Here is a 15967-nt window from a genome sequence, read left to right on the forward strand (position 1 = left end):
CTATTTTAACATCGCTTTCAAAACTCTTTTTTTTTTTTTTAAATTTGCGCTTTGAAACCTATTTCAAAGTTTGCGTTCTCAGGCCACCAAACCACCACTGTTGTGTAAATGACCGTCTAGAATACAAAAAAGTTTACTGTTTTCAGTTGAAAAGGGTGTTAAGTATATCGCTCCTAAATGATTAACTAATGATTTTTTTTTTTTTTTACAGTGGAAATGAATCAATGCTTTACTTACTTAAACTGGACAATGACTTTGCTCTGCTATACAACCAAAATAATCTTTTTGCATTAATTTCCTATTATCACTGCAAAGCTGCTTTGAAATAATTTGTATTGTAAAAAGCGCTATATAAATGAAGGTGACTTGAATTGACTTGTCTTTCTCAATTGCCTGTGACCTAGTTTCTTTGTGTGTTTGATTAGTCAAAGTTCACCTGTCATCTCATTAATTATCTCATTGTTCCCTTTGTTTGTTCCATGCATTTAAACTTTGAGTTCACCTTCATTCTCTGTCCATTCTTGTCAGTGTTATGTTGTGTTTGTTGTTACTGTTGTGGTACTAGTGTACTATTGTACTGGTGGTTATCCTTTGTCTTTTTGCTGTTTATACAACCAACCGATTACATTTTACAGTTAAGAATCATATCACCAGAGAGCATTATTTGTCATGTTTTACACATAGGTCTCAAAAAATTTTTGCGAAAAGGTTTCAACCATGTTTTCTTGGAGGTTTGTGAGCCACCATGCTAACATGACGTCATACAGTCACATCTCTGTTATTTCGGAGTAGATTCAAAAAAGGTTATTTGTTCTGTTCGAAGTATGAAGCTGTAAATTCTGACATTCCCATCATTATTGTATGTTCTTCAGGCCCATTTTTGTGAGCAGGTTCCTGCTCACCCATCCCCCACTGCTAAACTAAAATCCTAAAGGACTGTTTGTGATTTTTTTTTTTTTAAATATTTAAATCAGTGGTCCGTTGACAGTTTTCCTTATGTATTATTTACATACCTTCACAACAACATGGACTTATTCTTTTTCACTTAATTTTTAACATTAGTTAGCTATTTTCCATTTTGGGGGATGGGCTCCTGCTGCACCCATCCCCCACAGCTTAACTAAAAACCTCTAGGACTTTATTAATAGTATGTTTAATGTTAAATAAATCAAAGGTCCGTAGTAATTTTTCTCATATATTTCATACATATTTCTTACCATTGTCCATAACAACATAATATTTTTCTTTTGCACTTAGTATAAACAATTTTTTAACCATAGCTAGCTATTTTCGCGATTGGCTCCGCCCCTTCTTCCAGTCAGCCACTCCGAAACTCTCACCCTCAGAAGCTCTGAGAGCCATTTTTGTTTCATGGCAGAGAGCACGGCAGCTCTCATTTCAATGCTCTCAGAAGGGACTCGGTAAAAGGTAAGACTCCTTATTTAAAAATCATCTATTTATTCGGAGAAGGAAGCGTGGTGTTACAACAGTATGACGTTTACTTCAAGCAGCTAGGTTTCCCATAAAGACTCCGTATATGGCATATGCTCAACTACATTTTAGCCAGGATTTTTTCGTATTAGTTTTTCACAAGTAGACACCCAAAGTGGCGCTGAAAAACGTCTGTTGTGTTTGAGACGCTTTTATTCAGCATGATTGCAAGATAATATTAAACCGGTAAGTATTAGACGAATGTTTATCTCCCTTTTTCGTCAGATGAAGGTTCCTCTATTGTGTGTTGCATCGCCATTTGAAATGTTATTGAATATAATTCTGAATTATTGACGTTTACTGCTACAAACCCCGTGTTTCGCTGTATCATTTCGCCTCTTATATATCATTCGATCTGTTTTAACGCTTATGCTGCTAAGGAAGATAAATATAGCGAGTAAAGACCGGATCTATATTTTCGAATGCGCTTGGTTACGTCAAACCTAGTGAAGTATCGCAGTTTAGGGGCGCTGTGCGATCTAGCTACTAGAAAGATGTGTCTGTAATGTATCCATGCATGTGTTGTGAATTTAAATACAGATATAGATGTAAAATATAGATCTAATCACAAATAAGTCATAAAAGAAAAGGTATAATCTATTTTCCAGTTAAACTGTGTAAATTGCTATAATTTTGGGACCTGTTGCGATTTAGGCAAATTCATTTTATATTTAAATAACATATATTTGGTAAAACTACAGATTTACTGTTTTTTTCAGCATAACATATGTTGCGAAGACATTTGTTAAAGAGTGCTCAGATTTGTTAAAGAATGCTCAGATGTTTATTCAGAACAATTATAACAATGCTATACTGCACTCTTTAACAAATGTCTTCGCAACATATGTTATGCTGAAAAAAACAGTAAATCTGTAGTTTTACCAAATACATGTTATTTAAATATAAAATGAATTTGCCTAAATCGCAACAGGTCCCAAAATTATAGCAATATAGCATTGTTATAATTGTTCTGAATAAACATCTGAGCATTTTAAAAGCGGATTCGCTTTCCATAAAATTGACGATTTTACGGAAACGTTTTAAGGTCTTTTAAGACCATTCACACAAAGTACATTCTTTAATGTTATCTTTCTGTGAAATTGTCACACTGTAAGCAGTCGCTAGTGGGACATTTTTGACTGTTGCGAAGCATCTTGGACCATGAGCAATGTTAAGCCTTGTATAACGTAAACGTTACTTTATTTTTCACGCTCTGCTCCGTCTTTCAAGAACACAAATGTGCCATTGTACGCGCACCATCTGTGTGGACACAAACATTGGGTTGCACGTAGACTGTGTACACGGATGTTCTCAGACCCAACTGATGAGGAAATTACATCACGTGGACCGCTGCAGAAGTCGGACGGCCGAAATATACTTTGGGCTTTAAGCAGCATGGTGAACCAATGTCAGTTTAAATTGCCCGACCGATAAAGGATTTTGAAGGCCGATACCGATACAAATATTTTTGGGTTTTAAAATCCGATATTCCGATATATCGGCCGATATTTTATTTATTTACTTGAAACTGGACATGATAGTCACAAATTTTGTCATGCTTATTTGAGTTAAGAGAACTGATGGGGATGTTCTTTTAATTGTTATTCAAGCAATGTATGTCTCGTGACCAACTCAACGAGTGTTGCCCTCTGGTGGACAAACTATACAACTCCAACACTCATGACATGGTTGAAGCGTGTTTCGTCCGTTTTTATTTTATTTTTGAAATATTCATTTATCGGCCATTATAACTGCCGATACCGATAGTTTGGAAAATGCCTAATATCGCCCGATACCGGTCTGCCGATATATCGGTCTGGCTCCAGTTTAAATTAAAATAAAGGACTGCGTATTAGGAATGTGTGCAACGTCCAATTTCATTAGCGGTTAACAGAAATTTTGCAACCGACTAGTCTAACCCCGTATGCAATCCATTTGAAATGGATTACTTAACCTATGAGCAGTCAAATTCCACGCTGAATGCCGATTGAAAAATCCTCAAGCATCCTTGTGTATGATTTTCTTCTTTCGTCCAAACACAATCGGAGTTATATTTAATAATATCCTAGCTCAGGTTAGAGGTCACTCTTCCACAGGAACGACTTTTACCGGAAGCCAGTGATTATAGCGCTTTCAGGGAACAATATCCCAGTATGCATCGCAACGACATTGGCCAAAGAGTGTGTAGCATAGTTTTTTCAAAAATATCACTTTTTCGATATCTGAAATGTTTTTTCTGCAGTATCGATACACAGATACCAGCTGCGTGTTCTCACTCTTTTCTCTCCGACGACGATGCACACCCACTCCTCTCCCTCACTTATCTCATTCACTCTGGTTGAATAATGCTTGTTGCGCATATTTTTAGTCATTCCTGCAGGTTTGGCACACCCACCAAAAGCGTGTGGACCACTGATCTAATTAGCACTCTCAAACAGCACGGGAGTACCAAACTGAATTATTCTTCGTGGCTTATTACGATTTAAATTGTCAAAATGCCCATCGTTTTGGAATATATATAGTTGAGAGAAAATGCATGTTGTGTAACAGTATATTGGATCATGCCTTAAATAGGGATGGCGAAAACTAAAAATTTTCTTGACCGAGCCTCATTAGCCGGTTGAAACCGGTTAACCGATTGGTTTAAAATATGCTACGCTATTTGAAATAACAGCCATTTTGAGCCACGCCTGCAATTTCACAACTCTGTCGCATCTCTCTGCCGCTCTGCCTCCCACACACACACAGACACACTGTCCCTGCGCTGCCCTTCCACTCATGTCAATTTTTTAAAATACCCATACAGCGCGAAACATAAGTCCCGCAAACGCGGCGCCTCAGATTGTATGTAATCTGAGGACAAATGGCTCCTTTTTAGTTCCAAAATGGTTTGGGTACTGGTGATCGCGTTGAAAATAAAGGTGTTAAGGCCTGTTCACACCGGGACGAATTTCGGGTGTGTTATTCGCCGACGGTTAACGCCTCGTGACTAAACAAAGGGCGGCAATGTGAGTGTGCACACGACGCATAAAACGCCACGCGTAAAAGCTTCATTTTTTTTTAAACGCCTCGGGTTCGTTTTTTCTTTAGTTTGACGCTTTTGCTCACGTGTTTGGAGCTTCTGAAATTACAGTAAAACACAACTTGGGGGCGCTCAAACACAAACCGGTCTTGCCGAGCACGTATATGCAACGGCGAAGAAGATCTACGCCAAGCAGTGTCGCCGTCTACACAGCCAGGCAAGATGAATGTAGAGCTGCTGTTCTCGTTGGTGCTAGAACATAAAGAACTATATGACAAACGTAAGAGGGACTACAAACATCTTGATAAAAGAAAACTGATATGGAGTGGTATTCCAGAGCAAATTGGCGCCATCTTATGTCAGGGAATGAATTTACATGTTCACTCGTCTCATCGTCAGCGAAAGTCGCTTGGGTGTGAACACAAAAAACCTGTTGGAAAAACACAATAATGCGCACTGATATTCGTCCCGGTGTGTACGGGCCTTTAGTCTTACGTTAGAAGCTCATTTGAAACATTGCCGTGGGTCATTTAAGAAAATGACAGCTCCAAAGAGAAGCCGCTTTAGTTTGAGGTAACGTTAACGTTCGTGCTGACAATAATAAAGAAAGATGATGATCATTACCTTATCTGTTACCACTGAAATGTAGATGTAATGTATTTTCAAATCTAAGTCCAGCAATATCTGTGTCATTCTTTTAGGTGAAATGGTCCCATACACTATTTTTTTTGCACGCTTCATCCTGTCGTCTGCCCTTTTCGCAAATCTTGTGAGCACGCAAACCCAAACGCTGTGACCTCGCACCAAATTATTATTATTTTTTACCGTCTACAGACAACTTTTATTGGTTAACATTGATACGGTGTCAACCATCGGTCAAACGGTCATCGGTTAACATCCCTAGCCTTAAACTGACAACAGCTTAACAGTCCTAATGTCATCTGACATCTTAAACAAAGAAGAAAAGACAAAGAGAAAACCGCTCACTGCTCTTGTTTGAATAACTTTTGTAACTTTAATTGTAAGCATTAATCTGTTTTTAATTTTTACAGTGAAAACTATCCAGTTATTCTACACTTGATAACTTTCACTTCTGTAGTATTTCTTATCTTTATACTACTGTAACCAAGACCTAACTTTAAGCTACGTTTGTTTCATTTGTGCTATTATTTGCAATTTGTTCTTATTTTATTAATTTTGTCTCTTTTTTGTAAATGTAGGCTAGTTCAACGATTCATTTAAAGCCTTGCTGTGCTGTGTGCAAGCTAAACAAAATTACCCAAATGATCCAAAAATATCGAAATAACAAATCTGTATGGCGGTATGGCAGTTTACCCCGTATTATCAAATGTTATTGAGTATAGATATTTTTCAAAGTATCGTATCAACGTTGAAAATTCCTAGTGTAGCATTCTGTTTCACATATTGTGTATTGGGGATGTGGCGGTGAGGATATTTTCCGGTGAGGGTATCACTGACAGGGTCATTTAAATAGCTAATTTAATGGCAAATGTAAAATGCGCACATTTACACGGGCAGAACAGCACCAATCACGTAACTGAAAACTATGAAATCCGTGTGACCGGCCAACCGGTAAAAAAAAAAATACATTAATGAAATGATTCTCTCTGATTTTCTGTTTCATTAATAAAAGTTTGAGTACTCGCAGCAGTCTTGCATGCGCTTTGAGCTTGTGTGAATTGTACGTAAAAATGAAGTTAACGAGCAACCTCAATCCATCAGGAAAAGCCATGGTCGCTGAATTTCACTGTGCTTCATGAAGAGTTTTTCTTTTGCGTGACGAAGCCGTTCGCCGGAGATGTGTTAAGGATAGTGGAGTGCATTCATGATTATTATGCTGCCGGTATAACAATCCTCCTGGCGCCGGGTCTGAGTGAGTAACTTACTCTCTTATCGTTCTTTGATTAACATTTAATGACACTTTAAGACCAGCCGCTGCTGACAGCGAAGCGATCTGACACGCGTCTCATTTTCTCACAAATTTCTATGTTCATTTAAGACTTTATTTAAATCATTTAAGACTGGTCTTATGAGGACACTCGACAAATCCGACATTAATTTGTGTGTTACAGTTTGTTCAAGCCCAAAAGGGAATTCGATACTGACGTGACTTTTTTTTTTTTATTTGTGTGTGTGTAAGGCAGGACTTACAGCGCAGTCTCTTTAGTCTTAAAAGCATTCACATTAATAAGAGCGTGATCATACAACGCTACTCAACAATGAGTAACAGAAAAAAACGAATACTGCGTAATTGCGTTTTATATATGTATGTATGTAACACCGGTAACAACACCGACTACTGTAGCAAGCCTATTGTGTATTCATTTGTTTAAATGTGTGAATTTACGAACATGCTCAATACATTTGTTTATTAAATCTTAGGAAAATATCTGCTGAAAAGCATTCTATTTGTTTTTGATGTGTTTTGCAGGTTAGCAAACCTTTTAGAAATTACTTCTGGGTGAAAGTGTGTAAACATCGAATACTGTGTACTCTATGATATGGATTAACACAGCAAAATTTGTTCTTGTGTGCAATGCAATGCAAAAGCTAATGTTATGTCCCATCTATTTAACACACTATGGAATAAGTTAGATCTTGTGTGCAATGCGATGCAATGAAACAGAGCATGTTTGTGTAGGCTTACAACATTTTAAAGAGACCAGAAATATAGTCCTACTTAACGTAGACATGATTGTTTGGCTGAACACATTACACGTGTGTGGTCTGTTTGAAAACCTAAAAAGCACTGTTGTTGATGTGGTGGTATGAAATCCTGTACACAGGCCCGGTTCTACGGGGTTGTTTAAACAAAAGTGAAAGCACCCTCAGATTAATTTTTTATTAGCACACATGTAAACGAGATTTTGCCGACAAAAGAAACACAGACGGATTTCACACTCATACAAATAATAGGTTACAAAAACTAAATCCATTAATGCGATTTTTCACATCAGAATTTATTTCAGTATTTCAGTATTATGTTTAATGCATTGAATTGGTTGTCCTTTCGCGATCGTAATACGGATAGGTGAAGCTGTCTCTTCAATTTCCCACTTTATTTGCGTGTGTGCGTCCCGCTCAGGAAATTCGTTAGCGACGGGGCTGCCTTTAGATAGCCAATAAATGTCTCTATATAAATCGGAATGAATAGAGAGTCTCTGCAACGGCGGTAGATTGAAGTGCGCGTCCGAGTGAAGATTGCGCGAGACACAAGAGAATGGTATCCATGAAACCGACAGCAGTGGCAAATAGTGCTCAGCTTGATTTCAAAAACATCAAATTTAATCACTAGCTAGATCTCTTAATTAAGAGCGAACTAAATGAATGCTCTGCTAGTTAACTGGAGATGTTTTATCTGTAGTTGGGAAATCTGTTCCTCAATATTTCCAAAAGTGGTGGGTACAAAATTACTAATGGCGAAATCTGGTGGGGATCGACATCGAGTGACCAGCATTCAATCTTTAAATCAGCTGTTTTGTTTAAAAGGACTGATTCATTGTCGTCAGAAACTAAATGTCTAAAATGTACGTTACTTATATTAACTTATTTATTCAACTGCAGAATAAAATCAGTTTCAATACTTCACACATTTGCATATAGGCTACTGCTGTTATTTGGGGGAAAAAGCACTGTGTAACATTTCTCAACTATGAAATGATATGTAAAGGACAAAAACTCATTCAGGAACATAGGCTACTCGATCATGGATATCGAATATTGCTTAACATTTGAGCACCCTCACTATTTTCAAAAGCACCCTCAGTGATTTGGTTCTAGAACCGGGCCTGCCTGTACATACGGCCCAGTAGATTAAACCTTACCAAATTTTTATTTTTCAGATAATTTGTTAAAGACCAATTTCAATTTGCTTGGCATGTTTCTTTTCATACGGTTTTTCCACCCTGACAAACCCGAAAGAGATAATTGACTGAAGAAAGCACTCTTGGTGCTTATGTCTGCTGAAACACCCCTAGTGGTATTGCTGGAGTAGGGCATACTTGTGCTTCTAACCGTGTTCTGACATATTTCAGAATCCAAAAATGTGCTCAAAGCAACAACTAACATGCGATAGAAAGAGCTTCCATAATTTCTAGTTTCCTGAAGCGTTTAGTTCCAACACTAATAAAATACAGCTGCCTCTAATGCCGAGTTCAGACTGCATGATTTTAGCCACGATTTTGGCTCGCCGACAGGTTTTGAGAAATCGCCGACAAATGCCCGAAATCACAGGCAAATCGGCGCTCGTTCACGCGTGTGACAATCACGCAGTGTGAATGAACAAAGACGTGAACTGAGAGAATCACCGACGAGTCGCCGACGCCCGTGAGATATTTGGCATGCTAAATATCTGGACCTGTCGGCGATTCAAAATCCTGCTGTGTGAAAAGTGTTTTGACTGAAAACTACATCGGCGATCACCGGCAGCCAGTGAGAGAGCAAGATACAGAGCAGCAGGGAGTTCGGGGAGGAGTTATAGATCACATATCAACATGATATGGCATTGTTTCAACAATAAAAGCTTCTTTTCGGTCTATTTGGACACAATAAATGGAAGAAAAATTAGTAGAAATTTGGCAGGAGCACTCGTGTCTGTTTCACCAGCTGTACCACAACCGGGTCGAAAAAAAAGTCTCACGTGAGAACTCCGGTCTTGCACGTGTGGTGTCGCGCGTTGTTTCCTTTTCATATCTCACGCGTGTTTGTTGTGAAATGTAGTTTGCGTGCAGCGTGCTAGACAGAGTCTGTCGGCGATTTTTCTAAAGTCATGCAGTGTGAAACCTTCTGTCGCCGATCCATCGTCCAGTGTGAACACAGCAGCGACTGAATGCTGGCCAAGATAGTCATGCAGTGTGAAAAGAGCAGCGACCTGACTACTTTGAAAATCGTGCAGTCTGAAAGAGCCATAATGTGCAGCTAATCCTGAAGACTTAAATTACGGTAGTGTTTTCAGGTGTGTTTGATGTGGGTTGGAGCAAAACCCAATAAGACAATGGCCTTAAGGACCGGCTCCCTGATTCGTCTGGCAATTCACAATCTTATTCACCACAAAAAATGTTTCGATTAGAAACAATGCATTCCTATGAAGCTATTCACACCCACAATGAAGCTTTGGTTGATGAAAGACTAAAGTATGATTAATTTACAGATTAACAAAAACCTCACTGATTTGTAAATTCTAGCTATTTATTTGTTCTCATACCCTGATAGGTCACTTGCCAATAAGACATCTAGGCTATTTGATATTTGCATTTGTAAAATGTCATTTTAGAGTGTTGATCTACAATAGTTTTTCACCAAATATCAGTTGTAAGCTTCATTTACATTTGAAAATGGAATGGAGTAGGTGAAAACGATGGTGTCTTTGAGCTAGTACTATATTGGTTAGCTATTTACACCTAAAATTAACATCTGTCTCTGGTGGACGAGGCAACATACAAGTATAAATGAGATCCAAAACATATTTTGTGATCTGATCAACCATGGCAGAAACATCATTAACTTCCTTTAAACTTTTGAGAATGAGAGGGGTCTAAAGAGGCCATTGAGTGGTTCCATTCACACCAGGTGCAAACAAATCTTAACGTTTTTTTTTTGTTGTTTTACAGAACCCCAAAGAAAACAGACCAGCCAATGGGATATGAACTAGCAAAAAACTGATGTATCAGCCACCAATATTTATTGGCCTATTTTTTATCCATTTAATGTGGTTCGCTTTCAGAGATTGTTGATTCTGGCGCGGCTCATTCTTCTCTGCTCTTGCCTATGTGTAATCATGTTTTGCGGAGTGACTTGTCTTCAAATGCTTAACTTACTTGTGGTGAAGTTGCCAATGCTTTTTACGCCCCTTGAAATTGTAGTATGGCATATGAGACATGTCGCCGTTTTACTGGCTGGGTGGTCCAGTCTGAAAAACTGCCAAACTGCGTACATGACATACTGCTAGCGCGCGTGCTAAAGAGTGGTTGCTTGTGGCAACAGCACGACTTCCTGTGTTGCCACAAGCAACCACTGTTTAGAGCAGCGAAGAAGAATTGATCTTCGATTTGCAGCGTTACGCAAAGCTAGCGTGCATAACTAAATATTGTCTAAGAAAATGGAATCGGATTGGTACTCGGGTAGAAGTACTCGCTGATACCGATGCCAGAGTTTTTATTGGTATCGGCAGCATTTCCGATACTAGTATCGGAATCAGAACAACTCTATCAGTGGCCACAGCAACTTCTGAAGTAGACCAATCTGAAAGCACCAGAGTTTTAGTTTGCCTGGTAGAGCACAGCTGTTTATACTCAACCCTTCTACTGCTTGACGTCTAACTTTTCCCACTCGAACTGTGTCCTTTAGATCCCCATCGTACCCTCTCCTCAGACTCTTGACTGGTTTCTCAGATTGATAGGCGGGATGTCTGACGAAATTGACTTAGGCTCATGCCTTTTTGCATGTATGTGTTTCCTCCAAATATCTCTCCAGCTCAACCTTAGATGCTTTTAATGTGCTATTCTTCTCAATGACGAATAACTTCTTTACGAATTTGGGTCTTTATAGAAATTAGCTCTCGCACTCTCCTTGTAGCGTTTCTGTAGGTGCTCAGTTCTGTGCAATGTTGCAAGCTTATCTTATGTGGCCCTTTGTTAGAGATTGAGTCCCTCCTTCTGACATTCTTCTGCTCTTCTCCATTGCTTCCTCAGCTGTCTCCTTTCTCTAATTAACCCTTCAATCTTCTGCTCACGTCTAGACTTTCCATTAGTAGTTTGTACTTTATCCTTCCTTTTCTCCACACCAAACCTTTAACTTCCATAAGCATCAAATGGTGTCCCCAAATTTATCCAGCTTCTTTTCAACTGTACCAGTTAATCTTTCCAATGCAAAGCATAGGTCTGTTTTTATGTAGTTTTCTCACAAGCTCTCTGCCTTTTAACTCCAGGTGTGCCCTTGGAGGTTCTTATCTCTCTTATGCTGGTTAGTCTGACCGGGTTCACAAGTATCATTGTTCATCACTTACTGTGCAAGTCGTCCTCTCATGTATGACAGGGGTGCTGATATCCTGCAAACTAAATTATCAAATTATCTTTTCAACCAATCACATGGCAGTTGCTTCAATGCATTTAGGGGTGTGGTCCTGGTCAAAACAATCTCCTGAACTACAAATTGATTGTCAGAATAGGAAAGAACGGTGATTTTAGCATTTTTAAGCGTGGCATGGTTGTTCGTGCTAGACAGGTTGTTCTGAGAATTTCACAATCTGCTCGGTTACTGGGATTTTCACGCACAACCATTTATTAGGGTTTACAAAGAATGGTGTGAAAAGGGAAAAACATCCAGAATGCGGCAGTCCTGTGGGCGAAAATGCCTTGTTGATGCTAGAGGTCAGAGGAGAATGGGTCGACTGATAGCTGATAGAAGAGCAACTTTGACTGAAATAACCACTCGTTTCAACCGAAGGATGCAGCAAAGCATTTGTGAAGCCACAACACGCACAACCAGAGACTGTGCGTGATGTCATTGAAGCCGGAACTAGCCACTGACTTTTGGAAACGAGCATTAACAAACAATGGTTGTACTAGCTTAGTGCTAATTTCAGTACTCACTGGGTTATTGCAGTGCTTCTGCCAGCATTTCTTTTTTCACTTTGTCGTTGTAGTCCCTTGAGGAGTACTGTTGCCATAGCTCAATATACCTTTCTTCTATTGCATAATTCCACCTAGCAACACCAATACCATAGTGTCTCTTTTGTTTTGCCATGTTTGAAAGTTGTGTTCGGAAGAGCTTCTGTGCTATTATTGGTCAACATCATGGGAAAAAAATTACACTTGCTATTCTTTCTGTCTTGACACTGTAAAGCGTTCGTTGCCGTTAAGGGTGTCACGATTTCGATTTAAAAACGAAATCGTGACAATTAAAATACTTTTACATAAAGCTAGTAAAAAAAGAGGAACAAAGAACATAATACACGCAATAAACAAAGTGCTTTCAGTATATTTCAGTTAGACTATATCTGAATGTTTTCCTTTCAAGAGCTGTGAGTGATTTTACTCTGTTTCATTTCCTCTGTTTGCATGTTTTAGAGTGAGTAGTTTAAATCTAGGTCTATATCTATAAAGATACAATCCAAAATGCTTGTCTGAAACGTCTGCTGATATGTTATGGCCAACCCAGTTGAACTTCTACTGTTTTAATAAAACACACTTAATCTTTTGCTAAACATTTTGTTGCTCTTTTACAGAAGAATGTTAACTGTTTGTTTGAGCAGCCCAACATTGTGTTTGTGATGGTACTGCAGTTGGGAAACCTGTTTAAAAACAGTATTTTTGCTAATCCATTTGGTTGTAATTTTTGCAGAATTCATACTCCACCTTTAAAATGTACACTACCTTTGAAAGTTTTTTTATACTACTTACTATATACAGTAATTCATATGTGCATCTGTAAATCATCACCATATCCTTTTCATATTCACAGACACCTGAAGTCCTTATGCATACCAGCTGTGAAGGTGCACCATGAATTTTGAAGAGCAGGGCATGGGGAGGGTAGTCCATTCCTGGGCCAGATTTGCCCCAGCTGGACACACTGCCCTCGAAGAGGCCATGAGGGTCTTTAACCCCATGTCCAAGGATCTGTCGAACACTGAGAGACAAATGATGACCTTTCTTCAAGAGCTGAGGAAAGAAGGAGCCAAGCCTGTAATTTTGAGGAGCAAAGATGTGTACGGATACACGTCTTGCACCACGGAGCCAATCTCTTCCAAGATTGGCAGCAAGATTCAGAAGGTGCAGAAACCTTGCAAGAAGCGAGCACGGAAAGGTTTGGGCAAAATCAAGGATGTGAATTACTCGATGCTCAGTAGAGCGGCAAAGGACATTCTCCAAAACCAACCCAAGATTCTGCTTACCAATCTCTCGGTGGACCGCCTTAAGCAGAATGTTGCAAAGGCAATGCTAGATAAACATTCCGTTCAAGCGCAACAGTGCCTCAAGCTAACAAACATAAAGGGTTTGAGCGGAGGCCACACAGCAAGGTTGCAAATTCACTTTGGTGCAGATTCGAAAAGCGCACCCAGTTTTGCTGTGGGACGGCCACCAGATCGCTCTGGAATTCCGTACTCTCCCACAGAAAATGGCAGTCATACATCGAACGTAGTTGCCTTGGACAACAAACGCATTTTGTCATGTCCGTTCAAAGTAGATGATGCCCTTATTGGAGACTCAGCCCCAGTAGTCTGTCAAAATGGGTTTGGTCTTAAAGATGGTAGCATTTATAAGAACATCGAAATGGTATCAGGTAAACCTGATGTGATGACCAGTGGTCTGGACAATGGTTCAGTGAGGAGACTCCATTTTCAAAGCTTCAACTGGTCCCAGTCGACACTCGCCAATGGACAAGACGTTTCTAGACTGAATGGGAATGGTCTCGAGTGGAAGGTTATAAAAGTCGACGATTCTGTCACAGACGAGGAGGTGAGGAGGAAGGCACAGAAAATCTTGCAAGTTAACTTGTCGCCTGTGATACAGATCCATCCCCTTCTTGACTCTGTATAGACTTTTGCTGGGGATTTGTTTTTGTTTCCTCTTTTGTTAAGTTTTCTTGTTTTGCAGAGTTGCATTTTCTTGGAAACGAACCCTAGGTTAACTCTGGATGGGAGCATTATGGTTACCTCCAAATTTTGCAATTATCGTCAAGTAGTTACTGACATCATAATCCAAAGATGGGATGCTTTTTTTCCTGCTCTCACAGTATTTTGTTTCCCCAACACATCCCAAACTTTTTTGTATTTTTTTATCTAACTTCTGAAGGATTGGACTGATAAACAAACCCTTATTTATGACTATGCAGTTCCCAGAGTGCTCCTTTTGTTGGAATATTGTGGGCATGGACTGCTGTCTTACTGGATAATGGGAACAGACTGAATTTGTAGAGTGATTTATTACATGCTACTGCTTGAAAAGACAATGATAGCCTAAACTAAGTTGGTCCTTATGGTTTTCTACATCCTTCGATCCTGTTGATGTCAATGTTGCCCATGTTTTTTTTGTTGTTGACATCACCAGTTTTGTAATATGTTAGTCTGCCGGCATAGACTGCATATGATATTTTGGTTTAGATTCTAACATGTTCAATTTGGGGGCACTTTTTTGGAATATTAATTTAATTTCAGGGCAAAATAAATGGCCTTATTCTTTGAGAAGAGTGAAAAATAACAGAATCTTTGTACTCTTTCCTTCTCAATGTACTCGTTTCATTCTGCAATCCACTACTCATACATTTTTCAAATTTTTATTTTAATGTGCCAACCCTGGTATTTCATTTCTTCAAAGTTGTGTTGGTGCCATGAACACAAGGAATTGAAAAAACAAACAAACAAAAATTGCTTCATTTTATGAGTTCTCAGCCTCCTGTCAAGCAGTGGACTTGCCTGTCCATTGACTGAACGTACCTCAAACACTTGAATAGGATAATGTTGTTGTCCTTAAACCTGTAGTTAATTATGTATATCTTTCATTCCATACATCCAGGAGTTGGTTGGTCCATGTGTCTGTTTAAATTGTTGCCATCTTGATTGCCTTCTACACATTTAACCAGATTCTAAAAATTATAATCTGATCTCCAATACAGTGGTCTTGATCCAGCACTAATTAAAGTGACTTCTAATGGTAGTATCTTATTGGAGAAGGCAAAATGCATTCAGGTTGTCCATCAAGTCTTGCTCAAGATATTTGATTAATGTCAATTTTCTGTCTCACCAGGTTTCATTTGTTGAGGATGTTCATGATTTATGTGCATAGAGCAAGGCACAACAGGATGGAAATTTGCTTCTTATGCGCAAAAGGAGGAAGAGATACGTGAAATTGAAGTTAGCATTCTGCAACGCCTAAGACCTTTGATTTATACTTTTTTTTTTCTTTTTTTCCCCAAGCTAAAGTAGACTATGGCAATGCAGCAGTTTATTGGTGCCACAAGGCAATTGAGATTTAAATCGTTAGTTAACCAAAATATTGGTCCTTTCATCCACGGTGCAAAATACAAGCAGAATTTATTTTCCTGTTTTTCAGTTTTTATTTCCATCCAGTTGAATCTGTGACACTCAAAAGCTGTAAATGTCAGTGTTGTATCTTTAGTTACTGTTATCGAGTTGTGAATTAAAATATGTTTGAGAAATGTTTGGTGTAGATTATTGGGGTCTCAGTGTGAACAGGGCAACGTCAAATCAAAAATGTCATTTTGATATCTCCATTAGCTGTTTTATCAGGCTTGGTCATGATTTCATAATGGGCAATGAAAAATGAAATGTAGTTGTTCAAAGCAGCTTTGAAATATCTAATATACACACCAGATTGCACAAATTTAATTGTATATTACTATTCAAAGTTGCTTGGCAACCATAAATACTTAATGTTTGGCTAATGAACTTGGCAGATGTTAGTTGTCTGATGA

The 15967-nt window shown here is 38.8% G+C and overlaps 1 protein-coding gene across 2 annotated transcripts; it reads left to right on the forward strand.

Annotated features, from left to right (window-relative positions):
* Positions 1-1307: 1307 nt before the first annotated feature.
* Positions 1308-15691, forward strand: ccdc71 (coiled-coil domain containing 71). 2 transcript variants are annotated; one of them, XM_039691270.2, is made up of 3 exons: positions 1308-1428; positions 12995-13992; positions 15280-15691. In XM_039691270.2, exons 2-3 carry the CDS (start codon positions 13036-13038, stop codon positions 15316-15318), a joined length of 996 nt encoding a protein of 331 aa, XP_039547204.1. In that variant the 5' UTR covers positions 1308-1428; positions 12995-13035; the 3' UTR covers positions 15319-15691. The 2 variants fall into 2 exon arrangements, with proteins under 2 accessions (XP_039547204.1, XP_039547203.1); XM_039691269.2 differs by having other exon boundaries at positions 12995-15691.
* The last annotated feature ends 276 nt before the right edge of the window (positions 15692-15967 follow it).

Source organism: Pimephales promelas, chromosome 2, assembly GCF_988280905.1.
Source record: "Pimephales promelas chromosome 2, fPimPro1.hap1.1, whole genome shotgun sequence".
NCBI classification, from domain to species: Eukaryota; Metazoa; Chordata; class Actinopteri; order Cypriniformes; family Leuciscidae; genus Pimephales; species Pimephales promelas.